The sequence below is a fragment of the Aquarana catesbeiana genome, linkage group LG05, assembly GCF_042186555.1.
Source record: "Aquarana catesbeiana isolate 2022-GZ linkage group LG05, ASM4218655v1, whole genome shotgun sequence".
Classification (NCBI taxonomy): Eukaryota; Metazoa; Chordata; class Amphibia; order Anura; family Ranidae; genus Aquarana; species Aquarana catesbeiana.
In genome coordinates this window covers 22,969,188-22,995,471 of record NC_133328.1, presented here as the reverse complement: position 1 = coordinate 22,995,471, position 26,284 = coordinate 22,969,188, and the positions used below count along the sequence as shown (strand labels likewise).

Here is a 26,284-nt window from a genome sequence, read left to right as displayed (position 1 = left end):
TAAACATTCATTTTGCAATTTGAACATGATCTTCTACTCAAGTAAATCAACCCGACTCATTCAGCTTGAGCTCCTGAGGTCTAAAAACAATGTTTTTTTTTTTTTTTTTTTTTTTTTTTTTTTACGACAGATCTGCAAAAGCTTCATCTGTAGGCTAAAAATACAATAAAAAGTATTCCCATGGAATATTTCAGATAAAAGAATAAAAAATAGAAAACAGTTTGGAATGTTTTCTTTTTTTTTAAATCCTATTATAACGATAACGTTTGATAAATAAACTTCACGAACTCTGTGTAGTTAAAAAGGATGAATTTTATTGAACATTTTCTTGAACATTTTTACAAAGTACAAACAATTTTTTTTGCTATGTCTTATTTTGCTTTTGGTAAATGAGAAGGAATTTTTAATGCATACATACTATTTACAAAGCCAAAGTATAAACTCGGCTAGTCCATACTCCTAAAACATTTTAAAGCCGTCTGCTTTGTGTAAACCATTATTTAATTGCCTGTAAGAACGCTAAGTAGACCCTAAATGGACTCCCCAATTCAGCATTACCACGGTGGCCATTTTTTTTTTCCCATTTGCGTGATGTTGACATCTACACAAATTGTAACACGCTTTCCAATCGATGCTAATAAAAAAACAATGCTAGAAATGCTAATAAAATGGAGAGAGAGAGATTTCTTTTTTTGAAAGCTATACAATTTTATCCCGAAAAATGTAAAACATTTTTGCTATGGGAACGTTTTTGCCATGAATTAATAAAGTATTTTAAATGAAAACTGTAAAAATTTAGAATAGTTAGAAAATTTAGAAAATTTTTAGAATATGTTGGCTTACAAAAATATGACATTTTTGGGTGGGTTTTGCACAGGTAAGAACAATTGAATAAATGAGTTTCCATTGCATAAAATTATTAACTTTAAAATTATGGTTCATTTTTTATGCAGAAATGGTGAACTTGTTTTAATGTAAATTCAGCAAAGTTTCAGATTTTTCTTTTTATTTATAATTTAGATCGCCTGTGTTTTTTGGGTTTCATGGCAAATTGTCGGATCCTTTAATTTGCTTAAAAATTCTGTATAATTAATAGAGTTTATGTATTCCATTTAATTATTAAGTATTCTTATTGAATAAGTTTGTTGTTAAGTCAGGGTCAGATGATTATTTTGAAATAATACAATCTAATGAAAAATCCCAGTCTCCCAACAGCTCCAAAAACGTTTCAATGTGAGTTGCTCTCCCTATCACTTGATCCTGGAGGAGACTGATTATCTCCAGAAAAGTGGTGCATATAGTGGAGAGATCAATAAAAAAAAAAAAAAAATCTAGTATCTCAAAATGCGACTTTTCCCTAAAATGTATATACATAACCACAGGTTCATTCATCATCATCCTTATCCACCTGGTTGGATGCAAAAGTGCAAAGGGAACATATAACCATGGGTAAATCCATTTCATGGTAAAAGAAAACAAAACTAAGTGTAGTTAAAAAAAATAATAATAATAAAAAAAAAAAAAACATTTTGAGAATCTGTACAAAAGTATACTGCTGTATTGGGGGCTGAAGTCACTAAAGCGATGAGATGTGTATTTACAAAAAAAAAAATAATTATTATGCTTTTCGTTCTCTTTTTTTTTTTTTTTTCTTTCTTCATTTGTTTAAATTTTTTTCCAGCATGTCGGAACAACTCTTAAGTACGATTTTTCGTGCCAGAATTGTTACAAAATGTTTACTTCTTTGGCACATTTTTTAGAATTACATCACTGAAGTTATTACAACTTTTTTTTTGAACAAATAATACTAGGACTGTTTTAATGTTTGCCTTTCAGAGGTTTTATTTGCCAACTGGAAACAAACAGTCCAGCCACTGAATCAGAAATAAAAATGATGTTGTTGAAAGGGAGCATCTTGTACATCTAGATTTTGGATTGTTCGGTTATTAGAGAAAAAAAAATGCTACAAAGAGGCAAAATTTATTTCCATGTATGGCTATTATGATTTTTTTTTTTTTTTTTTTTTATAGGTTGAGAGCCCATTCACACAGGGACGACTTGTCAGGCGACCTAGTCGCCTGACAAGTCGCCTCCCGTTCTGTGCTATGGAACCGTTCTAAGGGGAGCGACGCAAGTCGCTCCGACTTAGAAAAAGGTTCCTGTACGACTTCGGGGGCGACTTGGGGCGACTTGCATAGACTTCTATACAGAAGTCGTTTTGCAAGTCGCCCGGGCAGTCGTTTGGAGGTCGCCTCGCTGAGGCGACCTGCAAGTCGTGTTCCCCCTGTGTGAATGGGGTCTAACTTTCTACATTTTTTTTTTCTCCTTAAAACAGCAAGCCTAGACAAAACGTTTCAGGAAAAATAACACAATTCTATATTGAAATAAGAGTCAGCTGAACCTACCTCCTCAAAGGTAACAGTGGCCATGCAACATTGCTCTAGATCCAAGCATTTAGTTGGGACCATGCAATCCTCCCAGTCTAGGGAAAGGGGATGACAGAAAAAGGGAGCAGATAAAGTGCAGGAGGAGGCCCAGGAGGAATTGGGTGGATTGGGAAGCATGTAGTTACTGGAGTTCAGACAAAGTATTGCAACGATATCCATTTTATTCTCTAGGGTATCTGCTAATATATATATATATATATATACATATATATATATATATATACATATATATATATATATATATATACATACACACACACATATATATATATATATATATATATATATATATATATATATATATATATATATATATAATGTTTGGGGGTTCTAAGAAATTTTCTAGCAAAAAAAAAAAAATTGTCAGAAATAGGCTTGGTCCTTAAGTGGTTAAGGACTAGAAAGATGCAAAGATTTTTTGGCCTGGTGCAAGTAGGCTATGGGTCTTGTATGCAAATCACAGCTTTCGGTACAGCCCTCCTAACTTGACAGCGGTCTTATGCCGCGTACACGCGATCGGATTTTCCAATGGGAAATGTTGGATGTGAGCTGGTTGGCGGTAAGTTCCGACCGTGTGTACGCTCCATCGGACATTTGTTGCCGGACTTTCCGTCAAGAAATGTTGGCTAGCATGCTCTTAAATTTTCCGCCAACAAATGTGTGTTGTCGGACTTTCCGATCGTGTGTGCACAAGTCCGTTGGACAAAAGTCCAAAGTACAAACACGCATGCTGGGAACCAAGACGAGTCTTGTAAAACTAGCGTTCGTAATGGAGATATTACGTACGTCTTGTACGTCACTACGTTTGTAAATTGTTGGCCAACATTTGTGTGACCGTGTGTATGCAAGACAAGTTGGAGCCAACACCCTTCAAACAAAATTCCACGGTTTTGTTGTCGGAAAGTCCGATCGTGTGTACGGGGCATTAACCCTTCAAACTAAAACACAAAGTTTGGGCTTTACATACAATTTAGGGACTAGGAAGATGCAAGGATTTTATGGGCTGGTGCAAGTAGGCTATGGGTCACATATGCAAGTCACAGCTTTCGGTACAGCCCTCCTAACTTGACAGAAGTCTTAACCCTTCAATACTCTATAAAACAAAGTTTGGGCTTTACATACAATTTAGGGACTAGGGAGATGCAAGGTTTTTTGGCCTGGTGAAAGTAGGCTATGGGTCACGTATGCATGTCACAGGCTACAATTGTACAATTGCCATGTATTCTTTTTGAAATTGGATTGTTTGAAAAGGAATATCTATGTGGTACTTTAGCTGTCCATTTTGAAGCCTAATTGGTAATAATAAGGTCTTCCAAATAGCTGAATTACTAATTAGTAGCCAGCATTGTACAAGTGTTATTTCCCGGTTAAAATAGTTGCAGATTTAAATTTCCTCTTACGCAACATTTTTTTTTTCAATGGCTTCTTTGTTTTACTCCGGTAGACTGCGTCATTTGTGCAAATAGCACCAAATAAGAAAATAAGACTTTCGAAGGTGAACAAGAAGAAAAATAGAAGAAGAAGAAATTCGAAACTTTAAAAAAAAAAAGTTAGCTTCAACAATGTGATTTTTGTTTTCTTGTAAACGTCAGTGCAAGGTAAAAGCAAAGTAACCTGACCATACCATAGTCAGCATATTCATATTCTTATGTATTGGAATGTTCCAAACCAATTATATTCTTCGTCAGTGCCGGGTCAAGGCTTTGGCAATTAAGGCAAAGGCATCCTGCTGTCCCCCCCTTCCCCTGGACACAGAGCGATCATAACATTTTACATATTAAATATTTTCTTTTTTTTCATTCAAAAATAAATCACAAAAACATAACTCATGTCAACCAAAGTTCTTGGATCTTATTCAATAGCGAGGTTTAATTATTAAGTGAGTTAACCCATACTAATATGTCAGAGACTTGCCTACTAAAGCCCACTGAAGATCAAAACGGCTATTATGATCTACTGCACTTAATAATTAACACACCTTATTGAATTGGAATCAATGTACTTAAAGGGATTGTCCATTTACAAATTGATTGTATGGCTTCAAACATGCTTGGGACAAACATAGATCTATACTCTGACAAATAAAGTTAACGAAAAAAAAAAAAACAAACAAAAAAAATTGTGCAGACATGATGGACAACTCGGTCTTTTTTCTGCCGTGACTTTTCTATTTTTCTATCTATTGACTTATACAAGCTCTTCTACACCTTCTACTATATATATGCCTTTTTATAGCTTTGTTGACAGTCAGCTCAAGCTCGGACACTTAAAGCAGAACTAAATTGTTTGAATCAACATGAACTATTTTTAGTCGTTTTGCGGCTAGCATTAGTAAATAGATAGGAAGGTACAGTATATTTTCTTTTTTTAATTTATTTTCTTTACATTTCTTCAGTTGCTTCTTGGTTTCTGGCCTAGACCAAAATGATCTCATACATCCCAGAAGTTTTCATGGGCATTTTTTACTTTAATTTGGAGGAGGGGCGGAGGGACTTCTCAGTTAAGCACACCCTCCGGCCTGCATGCCTGAAGCTAATGGCAGGTGGATTCCAGGAAATAAATGCTACATGAATCATCTGCCCTTACTCAAGATGCTCATAGTTAGAAATGCCAAGTGGGGTGTTTTTTAACCACTTGCCGACCAGCCGCCGCAGTTGTACTGCGGCAACATGGCTCGGCTGCGCGAATCGCTGTCATGTTACGTCGCTTCTTTTTGTGGCCACTAGGGGCGCGCGTGCCCGCTGCTCGCCCCCCGGAGCCGGTGCGAGTGCCTGGCGTGTCGCGATGACCGCCGCGCTCCCGCGATCGCTCGTGACACGGTGAGAACCGAGGAACTCTGTGTGTAAACACAGAGATCCCGGTTCTCTGAGGGGAGAAGAGACAGATCGTGTGTTCATACAAAGTATGAACAGTGATCTATCTCTTCCCCTACCAAGTCCCATCCCCTTCAGTTAGAACATGTAGCACACATTTAACCCCTTGATCGCCCCCTAGTGTTAACACCTTCAGTGCCAATGACACTTTTACAGCACTGATCGCTGTATAAATGTGAATGGTCCCAAAAAATGTGTCAAAATTGTCCGATATGTCCGCCATAATGTTGCAATCACGATAAAAATCGCCGCCATTGCTAGTAAAAAAAAATAATAATAATAATAAAAATGCTATAAATCTATCCCCTATTTTGTAGACGCTATAACTTTTGCGCAAACCAATCAATATATGCTTATTGCAATTTTTATTACCAAAAATATGTAGAAGAATACGTATCGGCCTAAACTGAGAAAAAATTAGTTAAAAAAAAAAAATGGGGATATTTATTATAGCAAAAAGTACAAAATATTGTGGTTTTTCTTTTTCAAAATTGTCGCTCTTTTTTGATTTATAGCGCAAAAAATAAAAACCGCAGAGATGATCAAATACCACCAAAAGAAAGCTCTATTTGTGCGAAAAAGAAGGACGTCAATTTTGTTTGGGTACAGCGTCGCACGACCGCGCAATTGTCAGTTAAAGCGACGCAGTGCCGAATCGCAAAAAATGGCTCGGTCAATTAGCAGCCAAATCTTCCGGGGCTGAAGTGGTCAAAAGTGATTTCCCAACAAAATAAAGCACGGAGACATGGATGGATGGGGGAGTTTGCTCTGCATATTAAAATGAATTACATTTATATTTTTTGGTTTGGTTTGTGGTGTAAACGGAAAAAATATATATTTTATTTTTACAAATCTTCTTGCGTACAGCTTTGTAGCACCTGAAAAGTCCCGGTCTTGTGATAACACACTCTTATGCTCTAATATTTGGAGGTTGTGGTGTATTTTTATTTTTTTGTGGGCTGGTCCAATGACAGATTTATGGAGTTTGTTCTTTGTCTTCAACCTAAGAGGATCACTCCACCCAAAATGTTTGTTTTTGGCAAAATGTTGGAGAGTTAAACCAGGAGTTTCTTATATCTTTCTAGGTTGGTTGATGGGTTCCCAGATTTGTACACCAGTTGTGGCCATTACAAGGGGCTCCTGCCATCCTAGCTGCATATTTTATATTTGTTTTATATTATAGTGCAGGTTTCTCCAAACCTTCCAGTACGAGGGGCACGTTGTAAGTTTTGCAAATATTTGTGGGCAATAAAAAATCACCATCAGAATCCCTCTTACATCAGGGTTCCTATTAGCGTCCCTCCTTATGTCAGGGTTTCCTATTAGAGTCCCCACAACAGTCAACTCTTACATCAGGGTTCCCATTAGAGCCCCCCCTTACAGTAGGGTCCCCATCATAGTCTCCCTTACATTCAGGAACCCCCTTACATCAGATTCCTCATCAAAGTCATCCCTTACAGCATCATAGCCCTCCTTACATCAGGGACCCAGTCAGAGTCCACCCATACAGCACGGTCCCCATCATATGCCCCTTTACATCGGGGTTCCTATCAGAGTCTTCCTTACATCAAGGTCCACCTCAAAGTCCCTGTTTACATCCCTATTAGAGCCCCTCCTTATATCAAGGTTACCTATCAATTTCCCCCCTTACAGCAGGGGCCCAGTCAGAGTCCACCCTTTTAGCAGGGTCTCCATCATATCCCCCTTCACATCAGGGTCTCATCTCCTCCCCCCCCCACCTTGCAGGATCTGCAACGGAAGGGGTTCATGTATAGACCATGGGCAGCCTCTGATGACCTTTATCCTCAATTTGTGCACACTCAGGATATGCCACTGACCATAACTGAGGTCACCCCTATTATAGTGAATGTAAGAGGATAAGCTGGAACACATAGAATTGGGCAGGAACACCAGAACCTCCAAAGGGTTGGAAATGACCACAAACATATCTCACTTTTGGAGTGTCAAGCCAAGGGATGACTCAGCCTACCACAGGCCCACCTAACTGTCCCATCAGGCTTGTATCGTGGTGAAAACATAACCAAACATCCCTACTTCTGCATTCCAGAAAAAATGTATTCTATAAAAGTGAAGAGTTGGCAGATTTCAATGAGGAGAACTCGAGAAGGGGGGGTTGAGAGGAAACATGGAAGGTTGGTGGACTACAGATATGCAACAGTTACAGGACACAAGCCAATAGAATAATATCTACTGGAGGTAGACAATCCCTTTAAGACTTTTAGGATTCAAATTAAAACTTTCTTCTGCCTTGGGCATATTCTGACTTTTTTTTTTTTATTGTCCTTGTCCCGGCCCTGTTCCTCGTCATAACATTAACAATTCAAGAGTAAGACCATAGTGTAGTCTATAAAGGAAGTCTTCCTTGCAGAAAACGTTCAGGTCAGATCCTGAAAATCTCCGAGCCGGTCTTCGCCGTGTTACTTGTCTTTCCTGAGAACAAATCTGGTTTGAAAGTCACTTTACGTTAAAAAAAAAAAAAATCACAAGTGAGCATGTTCAGAGCTCTGATCGCTATCACGGCTATCATCGTTGGCTAGTGAGTCAGCTGTGTGTTGGAGGCCCGCGGCCCCAATGCCGGAGAGCTCGGAAGGTAGTAGAGTTCCTTTTTTCACATTGACTATTTCCTTCTCTCTGGCTGCAGCTCCCTGCTGTCCGCCTTTCACTCTCTTCCATTTCATCCTGCGATTCTGAAACCAAACTTTTACCTGCAGAAGAAAAAAAAAATACATGTCAAGATTTTCCTCCACTTTTTTTCCCCAATGTTAATGGTCATCGATACAAATAGAGAGAGTGAATCTCCCTAAAGGGGACACAGACAGCAGAAAAAACCTGACAGGGGTTCTTACCTCTCTCCAATCTATCCAAAAACAGTCCTTTAGAAAAAATTTTAAGGAAAAATAAAATTCACCACTAACATTTCATAATATCCAGATACACCATATTACCAAAAGTATTGGGACGCCTGCCTTTACACACACATGAATTTTAATGGCATCCCAATCTTATGCCCTGTACACACAGTCGGATTTTCCGACAGAAAATGTGTGATAGGACCTTGTTGTCGGAAATTCCGACCGTGTGTAGGCTCCATCACACATTTTCCATCGGATTTTCCGACACACAAAGTTGGAGAGCAGGATATAAAATTTTCCGACAACAAAATCCGTTGTCGGAAATTCCGATCGTGTGTACACAAATCCGACGGACAAAGTGCCACGCATGCTCAGAATAAATTAAGAGATGAAAGCTATTGGCCACTGCCCCGTTTATAGTCCCGATGTACGTGTTTTACGTCACCGCGTTCAGAACGATCGGATTTTCCGACAACTTTGTGTGACCGTGTGTATGCAAGACAAGTTTGAGCCAACATCCATCGGAAAAAATCCTAGGATTTTGTTGTCGGAATGTCCGAACAAAGTCCGACCGTGTGTACGGGGCAGTAGTCTGTAGGGTTCAATATTGAGTTGGTCCGCCTTTGCAGCTATAACAGCTTCAACTCTTCTGAGAAGGCCGTCCACAAGGTTTAGGAGTGTGTCTATGGGAATGTTTGACCATTCTTCCAGAAGCACATTTGTGAGGTCGGGCTTGGATGTTGGACGAGAAGGCCTGGCTCACAGTCTCCCCTCTAATTCATCCCAAAGGTTTTCTATCAGGTTGAGGTCAGGACTCTGTGCAGGTCAGTCAAGTTCCTCCACCCCAAACCCACTCATCCATGTCTATATGGACCTTGCTTTGTGCACTGGTGCGCAGTCATGTTGGAACAAGAAGGGGCCATCCCCCAAACTGTTCCCACGAAGTTGGGAGCATGAAATTGTCCAAAATGTCTTGGTATGCTGGCGCTTTAAGTGTTCCCTTCTCTAGAACTAAGGGGCCAAGCCCAACCCCTGAAAAACAACCCCCCACACCATAATCCCCCCTCCACCAAATAATTTGGACCAGTGCACAAAGCAAGGTCCATAAAGACATGGATAAGCGAGTTTGGGGTGGAGGAACTTGACTAGCCTGCACAGAGTCCTGACCTCAACCCCATAGCACACCTTTGGGATGAATTAGAGCGGAGACTGTGAGCCAGGCCTTCTCAACCAAAATCAGTGCCTGACCTCCCAAATGCACTTCTGGAAGAATGGTCAAACATTCCCATAGACACACTCCTAAACCTTGTGGACAGCCTTCCCAGAAGAGTTGAAGCTGTTATAGCTGCAAAGGGCGGAGCCAACTCAATATTGAACCCTACGGACTAAGACTGGGATGACATTAAAGTTCATGTGTGTGTAAAGGCAGGCGTCCCAATACTTTTGGCCATACAGTGTAAATATCGTATATTTTGTTGGCTGGCAAATCAACTAAGCTGCAAGGAACTGTATTTGTGTATTGGTTGGTTTTGCGTGGATCTCACACATGCCTGTCAATGGTCCAAAAATGTATTTTTTGGTTCCAAAGCATCCGTTGTGGCTGGCTGTGTCTATACCCATCTATGAATATTTTCCCCGGTGCCCATAGAAACACAACAAATAACTTTGTGCAAAATAAAACTACTCAGTTTAATGCAGTTGTGCGTATGTAACAACTGTTGTAACACAAGTCTACATGGTGCCTTGCCACGGGTTAGAGGTCACTCGGCTCTGACCTCCCATCGTGCTCTGAGTGTCATCTTGTTACATTTTGTTCCCACTACAGGAGACGGTAGCAACAGCAAAGCCCGAGTCACACACAACAAGCTCCGCTCGCTGCGGCTTCAGATACACGGGGCGCTGTCACTGCGCGGTGCCTGTTACACCAACTGGGCTCCGGAGCCGCAGGACAGCTCTCCAGACGTCACCGGACAGACGGATTCTGTTACAGAGATTCACTTTAACTCTACAACTCATCAAGGAAATCTCCTACCCCTCCAAGACAACGTGTACTTGGAAGCGTGGACTGAACAAGAGTCACTCAATTATTGAGAAAACACTATAGAAACCCACAATAATAATAATAATAAAACAGATACATTATATACCGTATTTATCGGCATATAACACGCACATTCATTTTAAGAGGGAAGTTTCAGGAAAATAACTTACATTTTAAATAAACTTTGAAGCAAAATAAGAGTCAGTGCCCATCTGCAGCCTCACAAGTGCCATCAATGCAGCCTCATCAGTCCACATCAATGCAGCCTCACCATTGCCATCAATGCAGCCTCACCATCGCCATCAATGCAGCTTGATCAATGCCCATCTGCAGCCTCACAAGTGCCATCAATGCAGCCTCATCAGTCCATATCAATGCAGCCTCATCATTCCCAACAATGCAGCCTCATCATTCCCATCAATGCAGCCTCATCAGTCCACATTAATGCAGCCTCACCATTGCCATCAATGCAGCCTGATCAATGCCCATCTGCAGCCTCACAAGTGCCATCAATGCAGCCTCATCAGTCCACATCAATGCAGCCTCATCAGTCCACATCAATGCAGCCTCACCATTGCCATCAATGCAGCAGCCTCACCATTGCCATCAATGCAGCCTGATCAATGCCCATCTGCAGCCTCACAAGTGCCATCAATGCAGCCTCATCAGTCCACATCAATGCAGCCTCACCATTGCCATCAATGCAGCCTCACCATCGCCATCAATGCAGCTTGATCAATGCCCATCTGCAGCCTCACAAGTGCCATCAATGCAGCCTCATCAGTCCATATCAATGCAGCCTCATCATTCCCAACAATGCAGCCTCATCATTCCCATCAATGCAGCCTCATCAGTCCACATTAATGCAGCCTCACCATTGCCATCAATGCAGCAGCCTCACCATTGCCATCAATGCAGCAGCCTCACCATTGCCATCAATGCAGCCTGATCAATGCCCATCTGCAGCCTCACAAGTGCCATCAATGCAGCCTCATCAGTCCACATCAATGCAGCCTCACCATTGCCATCAATGCAGCCTCACCATTGCCATCAATGCAGCTTGATCAATGCCCAGCTGCAGCCTCACAAGTGCCATCAATGCAGCCTCATCAGTCCATATCAATGCAGCCTCATCATTCCCATCAATGCAGCCTCATCATTCCCATCAATGCAGCCTCATCAGTCCACATTAATGCAGCCTCACCATTGCCATCAATGCAGCAGCCTCACCATTGGCATCAATGCAGCAGCCTTACCATTGCCATCAATGCAGCAGCCTCACCATTGCCATCAATGCAGCCTGATCAATGCCCATCTGCAGCCTCACAAGTGCCATCAATGCAGCCTCACCAGTCCACATCAATGCAGCCTCATCCGTCCACATCAATGCAGCCTCACCATTGCCATCAATGCAGCAGCCTCACCATTGCCATCAATGCAGCAGCCTCTCCATTTCCATCAATGCAGCAGCCTGACAGATTACATACAGTGAGAATCTCTTATGGTAGACAGAACAGTGGTCCAATGGCGGCCCAGGAGATGAGACTTCCTATTACAGAGGCCACCAAGTAAACAGGAGATTCTCACTGTATGTAATCTGACGGCGCTCATCCCCCCCGTTCCCTCAGAGGCAGCTAAGATTGAAGTATTGGCGTATAACACGCACACACTATTTGCACCCAATTTTCAGGGTGAAAAAGTGTGTGTTATACGCCAATAAATACAATATATAATATAAAATAATAATATATTGATATAATATTTTTATCAACAACAACAATAGTATTACCCACCTACCATTGCCAACCACCCACAGTCCGTTTACTGCGGGCGGCCGACTCGGGCAGGCTGGATCACGTAGATGTATGCGCAATTACCAGTTAAAGTGGCACAGTGCTGAATAGCAAAAAATGCCCTGGTCATGAAGGGGGTAAAACCTTCCGGGGCTGAGGTGGTTAATCATAATGATAATAACATATAAAATAATAATAATAATAATAATAATAATATACATACAGGGCTCAAAAGCCTCAAGGGTTACTCGCCACCAGTTACCCCGCCCCTAAACACGCCCTCATAAATTATCTCATGAAATGACACTTAAATGTATAATGCAGAAATAAGTTATAAAAATAAATATTAACAACTGTATCTGTGCCCACCAATGCAGGCTGTGTGTGTCCACCAATGCAGCCTTGTGCCTAGTGCCCACCATGCAGCCTTGTGCCAACCAATGCAGCTTTGTGTCCACCATGCAGCCTTGTGCCCAGTGTCCACCAATGCATCCTTGTGCCCACCAATGCAGCCATGTGCCCAGTGCCCACCATGCAGCCTTGTGCCAACCAATGCAGCTTTGTGTCCACCATGCAGCCTTCTGCCCAGTGCCCACCAATGCATCCTTGTGCCCACCAATGCAGCCTTGTGTCCATCAATGCAGCCTTGTGCCCTCCAATGCAGCCTTGTTTCCACCATGCAGCCTTGTGCCCACCAATGCAGCCTTGTGCCCAGTGGCCACCATGCAGCCTTGCGCCCACCAGTGCAGCCTTGTGCCCACCAATGCAGCCTTGTGCCCAGTGCCCACCATGCAGCCTTGTGCCTACCAATGCAGCCTTGTGCCCACCAATACAGCCTTATGCCCAGTGCCCACCATGCAGCCTTGTGCCTACCAATGCAGCCTTGTGCCCAGTGCCCACCATGCAGCCTTGTGCCTACCAATGCAGCCTTGTGCCCACCAATACAGCCTTATGCCCAGTGCCCACCAATGCAGCCTTGTGCCCACCAATACAGCCTTGTGCCCAGTGCCCACCAATGCAGCCTTGTGCCCACCAATGCAGCCTTGTACCCACTATGCAGCCTACCTGTGCAGGGGAGGAGAGGAACAGGAGAGCCGCCCAGGTGATCACAGCGCAGCGCGGGGAACACAGCGATAACAGCTTTCATTTCAATTGCCGTGTTCCCGCAGCTCAACGTCTTATACAGCCCCGCCCCCTGGCCGGGGAACTTCGATTGACAGATCAAATCAAAGTCTATCAAAGTCCTGGGACCATGAGGAGGGGCTGTATCTGACAGCGAGCGGCGGGGAACACTGCTATTGAAATGAAAGCTGTTATCGCTGTGTTCCCCGCGCTGCGCTGTGATCACCTGGGCGGCTCTCTCTCTCTTCCCCTCCGTGATCGCTGGGAGAAGGACTCCCATTCCACACAGGCTGCCGGCTCGCCCCCCCCCCCCCCCCCCCCGCTCTCAGGCAGCCCTTCCTCGCCAGCCCTCAAAAGCCACTCACAAAATGCGAGCAGGCGGGTGGATTTTTTGGGGGCTGATTATATAAATATATATATCTATATATATAGATATATATACACAGCCATGCCCAAAAGTTTTGAGAATGAAATGACACAAATATTCATTTTCACAAAGTCTGCTGCCTCAGTTTTTATTATGGCAATTTGCATATACTCCGGAATGTTATGAAGAGCGATCAGATGAATTGCAATTATTTGCAATGTTCCTCTTCGCCATAAAAATGAACTTAAAGAGGAACTGCAGTCTGCTCACATAATTTGTAATAAAAACATCTTTGCCATTCTGAAGCTTCCCTCCAACCACTTTGCATATTTTATATATACTGTGATTCTGCACTTGCCAAATATGCTGCAGAAATCTCCCTCCACTGAGTCTGGCTGCAGCCATTTCAACTGTGGGCAGCTGAAGATGCTGCCTGTTGACTTCCTGGATTTACACAGACACACAGAGGCACACCTCCAGCCCTGCAGCTCTCATTGGCGCTCATATGACTCACCCCCCCTCCCTTCCTGGCAAACTCTCAGGAGGGTGATAGAGAGAGAGCTGTGCATGATGTCATAAGCCTAGGCTAATGACCAGACAAGAAACAGGAAGTGGGCTGTATAAGGTATTTACTGGCAGAAAAAAAAATGTTTTACTATCCAAAGTTAAAACAACAACAAGGGCAGAAGATTTAATAGATGTAAAGTTGAAAAAATTACTGAAGTTCCGCTTCAACCCCATAAAAAATATTTCCACTGCATTTGTGAAGAAGGCTTTAGGGAGCCCAAGAAAATCCAGCAAGCGCCAGGACCGTCTCCTACAGCTGATCGGGGCACCACCAGTGCAGAGCTTCCTCAGGAATGGCAGCAGGCAGGTGTGAGGACATCGGCATGCACAATGAAGACTTTTGGAGGATGACCTGGCAGAAGGGCAGCCAAAGAAGCCACTTCTCTCCAGGAAAAACATCAGGGACAGACTGATATTCTGCAAAAGGTCCAGGGATTGGACTGCTGAGGACTGGGGTAAAGTAATTTTCTCTGATGAATCCCCTTTCTGATTGTTTGGGGCATCTGGAAAATACCTTGTCCTTAGAAGAAAAGGTGAGCGCTACCATCAGTCCTGTGTCATGCCAACAGTAAAGCCTCCTGAGACCATTCATGGGTGGGGTTGCTTCTCAGCTAAGGGAGCGGGCTCACTCACAATTTTGCCTAAGAACACAGCTATGAATAAAGAATGGTACAAAAACATCCTCCGAGAGCAACTTCTCGCAACCATCCAAGAACAGTTTGGTGAGGAACAATGCCTATTCCACCATGATGGAGCACCTTGCCATAAAGCAAAAGTGATAACTAAGTGGCTTGGGGAACAAAACAGCAAAATTTTGGGTCCATGGCCAGGAAATTCCCCAGACCTTAATCCCATTGAGAACTTGTAGTCAATCTTCAAGAGGTGGGTGAACAAAAAAAAAAAAAAAAAACACAAATTCTGACAAAATCCAAGTATTGAATATGCAAAAAAGGGCTTCCATCAGTCAGGATGTGGCCCAAAAGTTGATCGTCAGCATGCTGGAGGGGTGGGATTGCAGGGGTCTTGAAAAAGAAGGGTCACCACCGCAAATATTGACTCTTTTCATAAACTTCATGTAATTGTCCATAAAAGCCTTTGACAGTAATGAGATGCTTGTAATTATACTTCAGTATATCATAGTAACATCTAACAAAAAGATCTAAAAACACTGAGGCTCGGTTCACACATGGGCGGCACGACTTGCAGGTCGCCTCAGCGAGGCGACCTGCAAACGACTGCCGGGGCGACTTGCGAGACGACTTCTGCATAGAAGTCTATGCAAGTCGCCCCAAGTCGCCCCCAAAGTAATACAGGAACCTTTTTCTAAGTCGGAGCGACTTGCGTCGCTCCGATTAGAACGGTTCCATAGCACAGAACGGGAGGCGACTTGTCAGGCGACTAGGTCGCCTGACAAGTCGCCCCAGTGTGAACCGAGCCTGAGGCAGCAGACTTTGTGATCATAAATATTTGTGTCATTCTTAAAACTTTTGTCCACGACTGTATATATATATATATACTGTATATATATATATATATATATATATACACATATATGATAATTCAAAAAATAAGGTGACACTCATAGGGCTTTATAAGTGAGCACTAAATGATAACTGCTTACCGACTGTATAACTTAGATATACAGCGGCAAGTTGGCTCTTCTGCGCTGGATCGCGTACTAGGTATGTGATCCAGCACTTCCGGGTAGGCGATCCTGCTCTGCTCTGATTGAACACAGTGGGCGCTGCCAATTGATGTCCACCGTCACCCGCTCATCGTCCGGAAGACACACCAGACAGAATTCTGTAACAAGGCAGAGCTCTGTCCTGTCATTTTTTTTTTTTTTGTCAGTCATTTTTAAAGCAGAAACAAAACGCAGAGGTGATCAAATACCACCAAATGAAAGCTCTTTTTGTGGTTAAAAATTACATAAATTTTATTTGGGTACAACATTGCCCGACCGTGCAATTGTTAGTTGAAGCACACAGTGCCGTATCGCAAAAAATGGCCTGGTCATGAAGAGGGGGTAAACCTTCCAGAGGTCAAGTGGATAAAGTTTATTCTGACATTTCAACAAGGCGCCAGCTTGTCTTTATCTTGTGCCTTGGCAAACTTTCAAAATAAACCTTATCGTTGTTCACTTTAAAGTGGTTGTAAACTCTCCGCTTTCACTTTAGCTCATTATAACCTGCATAGCAAAAAGAGCGAATTGTAATATTATGCTAGTATAGTGCCACATCCAGTATTTTAGAAAGAGAGAGGGGGTTTCCCCTAGGTGGACTTTAAAAGCACATCGTAGTATCTATTAGAGGAGTATACACTGTATTTATAGTAGAAACATTTTTTTATTAATGATTGAACATCGTCATTAAAAGATATACATATAGAAATGAAACAATGGATTGTCTAAACAATGTCAAATATTGTCACCGTGTTAGAAAACACATAGGATATCCTCTTTGCACCAAACGCGTTTCGGAGTACAATTTTTCTCCTTCTTCAGGGGTGTGTGAAGAGGAAATTGTATCTATGACATAATTAAAGAATAATGAATTTCAAATAAATAGAATGTTGTAGTCATAAAACATACTGTACTTAGATCAAATATTTAGCTTGTCCACTTACATAGTGTTTGATATGCAAGGCGGATTTCAACATTCCATTATATAACATTTAAAAAACAGAGGAGGTAAGCAGCAGTAAGAGCTGTGTCAGTGGGATTGCTATTTCAAGGCATATAGGCATCAAAAGAAACAGTCTCAAAAGGACTTGGTGCTGTAAATGCTATCCCCGAGAGAAGGACTTCTCTCACATTCCAAGGCATGTTTTCTAACACGGTGACAATATGCGACATTGTTTAGACAATCCATTGTTTCATTTCTATATGTACCGTATATACTTGAGTATAAGTCGTTCCGAGTATAAGTCAAGGCCCTAATTTACCACAAAAAAATGGGAAAAACTTAGTGACCCGAGTATAAGCCTAGGGTGAGAAATGCACAGCTACTGTAAGTGGAAAAGAGGGTCAACAATGCCCATTTGCAGCCTCACTGTGCCCATTTACAGCCATAGGTCCCCCGAACTTCAAACTCGGTAGTTAAGGGTTCCTAGATGCCCCCTAGCTGCAGCCAAAATTTGGGGTCTCTGAACCCAAATGGTCCCGAAATGACATTGCTGCAGTTTGGACACAGTTGACCGACTTTGGGGCCCCGTATCTCGGGGTCACTTAGTGCTAGGAACCCCAAATTTGGTGTGCAAACTCAGTGGAACTAGCACCATACAATATCCAAGCTGGGGTTTCTAGCACCAAGTGTCCCCGAGATACAGGGCCTCAAAAATCGGTTCAGAAAATGTCAAGCACTTTTCTGCAGCAGAGAATGACATTTTCCGAACCGGCTTTGGGGCCACGTATCTCGGGGCCACTTGGTCCTATGAACCTTTGGATATGTTATGGTGCCAATTCCACTGGGTTTGCACACTAAATTTGGGGTTCCTAGCACAAAGTGGCCCTAAGATACAGGGCCCCAAAGTCGGTTTGGAAAATGAAATTTTTTGCTGCAGAAAAGTGCTTGACTCGAGTATAAGTCGAGGGGGGCACTTTCAGCACAAAAAAATGTGCTGAAAAACTCGACTTATACTCGAGTATATACAGCATATCTTTTAATGACAATGTTCAATCATTAATAAAAATCTTTTTCTACTATAAATACTTTGTATACTCCTCTAATAGATACTACTATGTGCTTTTAAAGTCCACCTAGGGGAAACCCCCTCTCTCTTTCCATTATAATCTGCATAGAACAGGCAGCTGATCGCTGCCTGTGAAATGTCACTTACTCTTATGCCCCGTACACGCGATCGGACATTCCGACAACAAAATCCATGGATTTTTTTCCGACAGATGTTGGCCCAAACATGTCTAGCATACACACGGTCGCACAAATCTTGTCGGAAATTCCAACTGTCAAGAACGCGGTGACGTACAACACGTACGACGAGCCGAGAAAAAGGAAGTTCAGTAGCCAGTGCGGCTCCTTCTGCTTGATTCCGAGCATGCGTTGAATTTTGTGCGTTGGAATTGTGTACACACGACCGGAATTTACGACAACGGATTTTGCTGTCGGAAAAATTGAGATCCAGATCTCAAATTTTGCGTGTCGGAAATTCCGATGGAAAATGTCCGATGGAGCCTACACACGGTCGGAATTTCCGACAACAAGCTCCCATCGAACATTTTCCGCCGGAAAATCCGACCGTGTGTACGCGGCATAACAGTTTCCTCACAATCCGTCTTGCAATCTGTAATGATGTCACCGGGGCATGCCCAGTTCGTAGCTTCTTTAACGCCATGCTATGTGTGCCGTTTCACTACCCACAGCATGCCAGCTTATTTCCTTTCACTGAGAACGGTACAGGAAAGGAAGCCTCGCGATACTGTGCCCTCCTCCTCACCTTCCTGGATAGAGGCTTGGTTTACACGTGACCGCGATCGCGCATGCACGAGATTAACACAGGGAAGGAAAGGAAGGGCGGAAATGACGTCCACACAAGAGCCAGCAATCAATAGTAAAGATGGCGCGGCCGATTCCCAGAAGAAGAGAAAATTTATAAAAGCAAAAAAAGGTGTTTACTAACCTCGTTTTAGTACTCTTTTTGTATGCAAGACTTCTAAATACATTGCTGGATGATAATATTTAAAAAAAAGAGAAAAAGTCTGGGGTTTACTTCCTCTTTAAAGCCTGTGAGTGTCACCTTATCATTTTTATTATATGTATATTATGCTTTGCTGACCACCTAGACCAGTGGTCTCCAAACTGCGGCCGGGGGGGGGGGGGGGGGGCTGATGTGGCCCTTTGCTTGCCTTTATCATTCACTTGGAACACTGATAAAAGGCACTGCTCCTACACCAACAACGGGGCACTATTTCTACCAATGACTCCAACAATGGGTCAATATTCCTACCAATAATCCCAACAATGGGGCACTATTCCTACCAATGACCCCAACAATGGGTCAATATTCCTACCAAAAATCCCAATGATGGGGCACTATTCCTACCAATGACCCTAACAATGGGTCAATATTCCTACCAAAAACCCCAACGATGGGGCACTATTCCTACCAATGACTACAACAATGGGTCAATATTCCTACCAATAATCCCAACAATGGGGCACTATTCCTACCAATGACCCTAACAATGGGTCAATATTCCTACCAAAAATCCCAAGGATGGGGCACTATTACTACCAATGACTGCAACAATGGGTCAATATTCCTACCAATAATCCCAACAATAGGGCACTATTCCTACCAATGACCCCAACAATGGGTCAATATTCCTACCAAAAACCCCAACGATGGGGCACTATTCCTACCAATGACTACAACAATGGGTCAATATTCCTACCAATAATCCCAACAATGGGGCACTATTCCTACCAATGACCCTAACAATGGGTCAATATTCCTACCAAAAATCCCAAGGATGGGGCACTATTACTACCAATGACTGCAACAATGGGTCAATATTCCCACCAATAATCCCAACAATAGGGCACTATTCCTACCAATGACCCCAACAATGGGTCAATATTCCTACCAAAAACCCCAACGATGGGGCACTATTCCTACCAATGACTCCAACAATGGGGCAATATTCCTACCAATAATCCCAACAATGGGGCACTATTCCTACCAATGACCCCAACAATGGGGCACTATTCCTCCCACCAATTGCATGGAAATATTCTTCCCACTGACACCAATGATGGGACAATATTCTTCCCACTGACACCAATGATGGGTCACATTTCCTTCCCGTGATACAAACAATGGTGCACTATTCCTCCCACTGACACCATTGATTGTGCACTATTTTTTCCCCTAATACCAACAATGGGGCACTATTCCTCCCACTGACACCAATGATGGGGCACCATTCCTTCTAATAATACCAATGATGGGGCGTTTTCTACTCACAATGACCACAGTCCAGCCCGCTCAAAGTCTGAAGGACAGTAAACTGGCCCTTTATTCAGAAAGCTTGGAGACACCTGACCTAAACTCAGTTTGTCTTGATAATAACAACCACTGGTTTGTAATGTATAATATACACTATATAGACATATAGTCCCTAAGAATTAAAGTAGAACTAAAGGCAAAACTTATTTTGTTCATTTTGGATAGAGTAAGGGAGGGTTATAATCCATATCAGTTTTTTGGGGGAGATTTCCCTTCACTTCCTGTCCAATAGTCAAAACAGAAAGTGAGAAAAATCCCTCCAAAGTCAGGGAATTCCTGGTTGTTACCAGAACTGGTGTCTCCATTGGAATATTTCCTCTCTATTCCTGATTTAGTACAAACCCCAAATTTGGGATTTTTCTTTCACTTTCACTCTTGGTGATAATATTAAAAAGGACAAACAGAGAGGGGGGGGATTTCCCTAATTAGGGCAAAGACAACAAAAAATTCTCACAGGGGTTCTAATCTCCCTCCACTCTATCCAAAACTAAAAAAAAAAAAAAGTTTTACCATTAGTTGTACTTTAACATTGACACTGCATCCCTATTTCGCTTGTTAGATATACTACCACACAATTGTTCTTATTTTATTTTTATTATGTGATTGTTTTGAATAAACTGAAGTGTGTTAAGCTGAAAACCTGTTTATTACTACCTTAACTTGGTCTTTAATTATATATTTTTCTGGTGGTCCCTTTAAACACTTTGGGGCGTATTTATAAAGCAGTGAATATGACATTCGCCAACTATTCACTGCAGGTACATGTACTGTATATTACATTTCAGGTAACATTTTAGGTAACAATTATCCACCTGATATTGTTTGATGAATGTCGCATTTACTGTTTTATGAATGTACCCTTTTGTGTGTCCTATGCAGCAACCCTAGAAAAATCCTGGCTTTCTTTTCTTAAATTTCACCCACTGTCCTATCCGCGAAGTGTCCAATGGGAACGGATTTACAGTCTGGAGTGATGCAGACGTTCTTTTGCTATTTGTATAATTTACAGTAGTAAGCTACTACAGCTGTGGCAAGATCACTTGTCCATGATATGCAAACGCTTAATTGCACTAGAGATGGTATTAAAAACCTCCTCCGGGTCAGCAATTGTAGACGGATCTATTAGCTGCATCTGTTCCTGGAATGGCGCTCCCTCTCTCTCCCGCTCTCCCTTACTCAGCATGTTGCCGGGCTCACTCCCTTACAGAATGATGAATAAGCTGACGATGGAACAGGTTGCAGAATATCACTGTATTGCCCAGCAGGCGCTGGTGTTTTTATTTATGGAACTCTATTTTTGTTACTTCGATCACAAATCAGATTTCAGTCTTGCTTGAAGAGTCCTGGGGCCATGGAGGAAAACGAGAAGTCTCATTTTCAGTATTAGTGGCCCTTTATTTCCTTCATATGAATGTAATACCCCCCTACACACACACACACACACAAAAAAAAAATAATATGGACCATTTATCTACTCTATACATACAAAGCTAGCGTAAGAAAAGACAATTTCTGAAAATTTCAGTTATTCAAGTGACCATGTCAGAGGTCTTAAAAGAAGGTGACCTTCAAAGAAGTTTATATTCACCTCTTTGATGGCCCATGTATCCTACTTTCCTTACATACAGTTCCAGAGCCTTTGTTTGCCTCTATGGCATTCACACTTATGGGAGTGTCGAAAGTCTGTGGCTCCCATCACACTCTGTGGTTGCATGCTCCGAATATTCTTTTCTCTGGTGGCCCATGTTTTCTACCTTCCCTCCAACCTATAGCCTCTGACTATCTATGGCGTTCAACACTTACGTGAGTATTGAAAGCCAGTGGTCCCCACCATGTGCTTTGGCTCCATCCTCTGACTTTTTACTTGTCCTGTGGTCAGTGTTTCAACACTTATGGGAGTGTCGAAAGTCTGTGGCCTCCACCACATGCTGTGTTTCCATCATCTGACAATTCACTTCTCTTGCAGCCTGTGCCTTCTACCTTCCCTCCATTCCAGAGCCTCTGTTAGCCTCTATGGCAGTCAACACTTTTTGGAGTGTCGAAAGTCTGTGGCCTCCACCACATGCTGTGGTTCCATCATCTGACTACTCATTTCTCTTGCTGCCTGTGCCTTATACTGTAGAAGACACAGCCAACAGAGAAGTGAATAGTCAGAGGATGGGACCACAGCACGCAGTGGGGGCCACAGGCTTTCAGTAATCCTGTAAGTGTTGAATGCTATAGAATCTATCAGAGGCTCTGGTTTGGAGGGAAGGTACAGTACCTTCCCTCCATTCCAGAGCCGCTGTTAATCTCCATGGCGTTCAACACATACAGGAGTGTTGAAAGCCTGTAGCTCCCATCAAATACTGTGGTTCTATCCTCTGAGTATTCACATCTATGGTAGTCCATGTCTTTGACCTTCCCCAATTTAAAGCCTCTTTTACCCTCTATGGCAGGGATATGCAATTGGCGGACCTCCAGCTGTTGCAGAACTACAAGTCCCATGAGGCATAGCAAGACTTTGACAGCCACAAGCATGACACCCAGAGGCAGAGGCATGATGGGACTTGTAGTTTTGCAACAGCTGGAGGTCCACTAATTGCCTATCCCTGCTCTATGGCATGCAACACGAATAGGAGTGTTGAAAGTCTCTGGCTCCCACAACATACTGTGGTTGTATCCTCCGATGATTCACTTCTCTGGTGGCCTGTGCCTTCTACTATTCTTCCAATCCAAAGCTTCTGTTAATCTCTATGGCATTCAACTCTTACAGAAGTTTTGAAAGCCTGTGGCCCGTACCACATGTTGTGGTGCCATCCTTTGACTATTCACTTCTATAGTAGTCCATGTCTTCTACCTTCCCCCAATATAGAGCCTCCTTTAGCCTCTATGGCATTCAAAACTTACGGGAGTGTCGAAACCATATGCTGTGGTTACATCGTCTGACTATTCACTTCTCTTGTGGCCTGTGTCTTCTACCTACCCTCTAATCCAAAGCCTCTGTTAATCTCTATGGCATTCAACACTTACAGGAGTATCGAAAGCCTGTGGCCCGTACCACATGCTGTGGTGCCATCCTTTGACTATTCACTTCTATGGTAGTCCATGTCTTTTACGTTCCCCCAATATAGAGCCTCTTTTTGCCTCAATGGCATTTAATGCTTACAGTAAGCCTGTGGACCCAACCACACTGTGGTTGGACTTCACATAGGTTGGACTTGATGGACTTGTGTCTTTTTTCAACCTCACCTACTATGTAACTATGTAACTGTGCTTCCATCTTCTAACTATTCATTTATTCTGCAGCCAATGTTTTTTACCTTACCTTTGTCTTAGAGCCTGTTTTAGTCTATATGACAGCCTTTCCTGATCTTTTCAACACAGAGGAATCCTTGAAATAACTTTCTGGTCTCAGGGAACCCCTGCTAAAACCTACTATATCTATAACTCATGATACATTAGTGAGATGGTCACTGGGAAGACTGCTCCTTATACGTGTGGTCATTTGGAAAAATTCCCCCCTTACAGATTTCTAAAAAGATCAATAGTGAGAGGCAGAAATTGTTCATTGTCCAGGAAACCCCTAGCAACCTCTGGAGGAACCCTAGGGTTCCATGGAGCCTTGGTTAAGAAACCCTGCTCTGTGGCATTCAACACGTATAGAATTGTCAAAAGCCTCTGCCCCAAAATATATGTTGTGGTTCTATCCTCTGTCTATCTATTTCTCTGTCTTCTACTTTTCCTCTGTCCCAGAGCCTCTGTTAGCTTCTATGGTATTCAACAATTACAGGAGTGTTTAAAGCCTGTGGCCCCCACTACGTGCTGTGGTTCCATCCTCCGACTATTTACTTCTCTGGTGGCCCATGTCTTCCACATTCCCTCCATTCCAGAGCCTCTGATAGCCTCTGTCAAAAACCTGTGGCTACCACCGCTTGCTGTGGTTCCATCCTCTGACTTGTTACTGCTAAGTCCTCCAGTTATGTAGGGGTTGGAGGACACAGATATCTCTGAAGCGTTGAAGGCTGATGGTGGCTGCAACACTGAAATGGAGGGGAGGAAGGGGACGCAGGTCGGCTTGCAGGACACCTTCCTGAATTTTTGCATGTTATTCTGAAAAGCCAATATAAAGGAAAAGTAGTAGTAAGAAAATCCACTTGTGGTTTTAAATAATAATTTTTTTGAGTGTTAATTCTTTGTAGTCTGCATGGCAGGGGTGTGTCCTTTTGGAAAGGCATCCCTCTTTCCCATCTCATAAATTAAGGAGGTAAACAGTTTTTTAAATCTTTTTTTTTTTTAAAGTTGTCTTATAATGTTTTCTACTTGTTAATGTAGCAAACTTTTCTTATTACACAGCCCTTCCGCTCCAGGCAGTCTGTTGCTAATTATTTTTTTCGGGCCTACAGTTACCTTGCTTCCAGTGTCCATCCTAGGAGTACTCATCACTCGTTCAATTGGAACACTGGCTCCAACACTTGGTCCTTTATTTCTCTTTCCAAGTTTTATTCAGTAACATCACACGCAATAGAAAGACAGAGGGTGAAAAAGGGATTCAGGTACCTTGGACGTTGCGATCGGAGATATTTTCTACATCCAGCTAATAACACTTCCAAAGCTGGATTCAGCAATCCCCGGATAGGTCCCTCTCACTGACCTAGCAGCCGATGCAATGCTCGAAGACGGTCTCTGCCACAGACCTTACGATTCTAGGTGAACAAATTGTGGATGATCTAAACGGCCTCTGCCACAGACCGTACAGTCTTGAAAGAACTGACTGTGATACTAATCCAAGATGCGTCTCTGACTGAGTTCCCAGGCTCTTCTCAAGATACCAACCTTATGCTCGGTCCCCTCCCGAAGAGTCCTCCCCTGGTCACTGCAGTCCCTTGCTTCTTCACGCAGGCCTGACAGCAAAAAGACCATCATACCGACCCATAGGCCACTAAGACTCTGATCCTTCCTTTAGTAGCTAGGCCTTAGATCCGCCAAGCTCAAGGCAGAACTTTAAGGATTCGTAGTCTCCCAGGCCAGGAGGGCCACGAGGTGGGGGGCGTCAACCCACCCCCCGAGCCCGGGGGGTCAGGAAGCGTGGACCAACCGATAGCAAAAAGCCCCGTAAGATGGTGTCTGTGCCTTAAATACCCCTATCCAGAAATGTCCGGTGTGTGAACCACTCCCACCGAAAAGCCTCTGAGCAACAAGCAGTCAATGTGTCTGACCAGACTGTATTTCTAAATCCACCAATGATGACAGCACCACCCATGGTTAGATGGAAATCTGCACAGTCCAGCCAATCTGGCACAGAAGCCATTAAATGTAGGCAATAATAAGTTGAGCCAAAACTGCAGCTACAACTAATTTAAATTTCAAAAGAATAGTGTCTGCTTTTCAGGAGCAGGGCGCTACATTAACGTTAGCAAACTAAGCACCTCTTATATCTTTTTGTCCAAATGGGATTTTTATGTTCACGTAGGTTTACTCCGGGTACTCGGATTTCCTCAAACATTCCAAAGACATGTTGGTAGGTCCATTGGCTTCTGTCTCCTGTCTCATGTCATGCCAGTCCCAGGTAAAGTAATTGGGCAGGGTTGAGGAAAGACATGGTGACCTATCTTGTAAAAAAAAATTGCTAAAAAAAATTCTATGGGAAAGGCTTTCAAGATTTTACAGATATAGTGCCCAGAGAGAGCTGGCCCATAGAATTGCTGAGAGTCGGATATGACTGAATGGATATTTACATACATATCCATTTGTAGAATAACATTGCCCCTTTTTTAACAACTAAAAAGAAGTTAAAAAAAGGGGGACAGAATTATCTGAGAGGTCACATGTTAAGCTTGCACTAAGCCCCTTTACCCCATAGTCAACAATACAGCCCATGGAGACATGCTCATTTGTTTTCCAGACTAGGGGGTGATATAGCTCAGTAGCTGCATGAACAAGAATAAGAACAAAAGAATGTAAAACCTTATATGTTACATGTATAAAAATGATCCTAGGGATCTGCTAAAAATTAAGTCCTCAGTTTTTGTCTGTATATAGTAGTCTAAACGTGTACAGCTGTACGTATGGAGATACATATATGATGACATTTCTGTATCTATAAATTATATGTAGGAACATACTCTAGATATAAATTAAAAGGGAGGATTGAAAACACTCGCCTTCTTTACTTTTGATGGCTTGAGGAAACTCTCC

The 26,284-nt window shown here is 42.7% G+C and overlaps 1 protein-coding gene across 1 annotated transcript in view; it reads right to left on the bottom strand.

The window, feature by feature from the left end:
- Positions 1 to 292: 292 nt before the first annotated feature.
- MEOX2 (mesenchyme homeobox 2) overlaps positions 293 to 26,284 on the bottom strand; it is a 151,017-nt gene continuing 125,025 nt past the window's right edge. Inside the window, exon 3 of the mRNA XM_073629522.1 lies at positions 293 to 8,046. Coding sequence (XP_073485623.1) covers positions 7,822 to 8,046 — 225 coding nt within the window. The 3' untranslated portion in view covers positions 293 to 7,821. The remainder of the gene's footprint in view (positions 8,047 to 26,284) is intronic.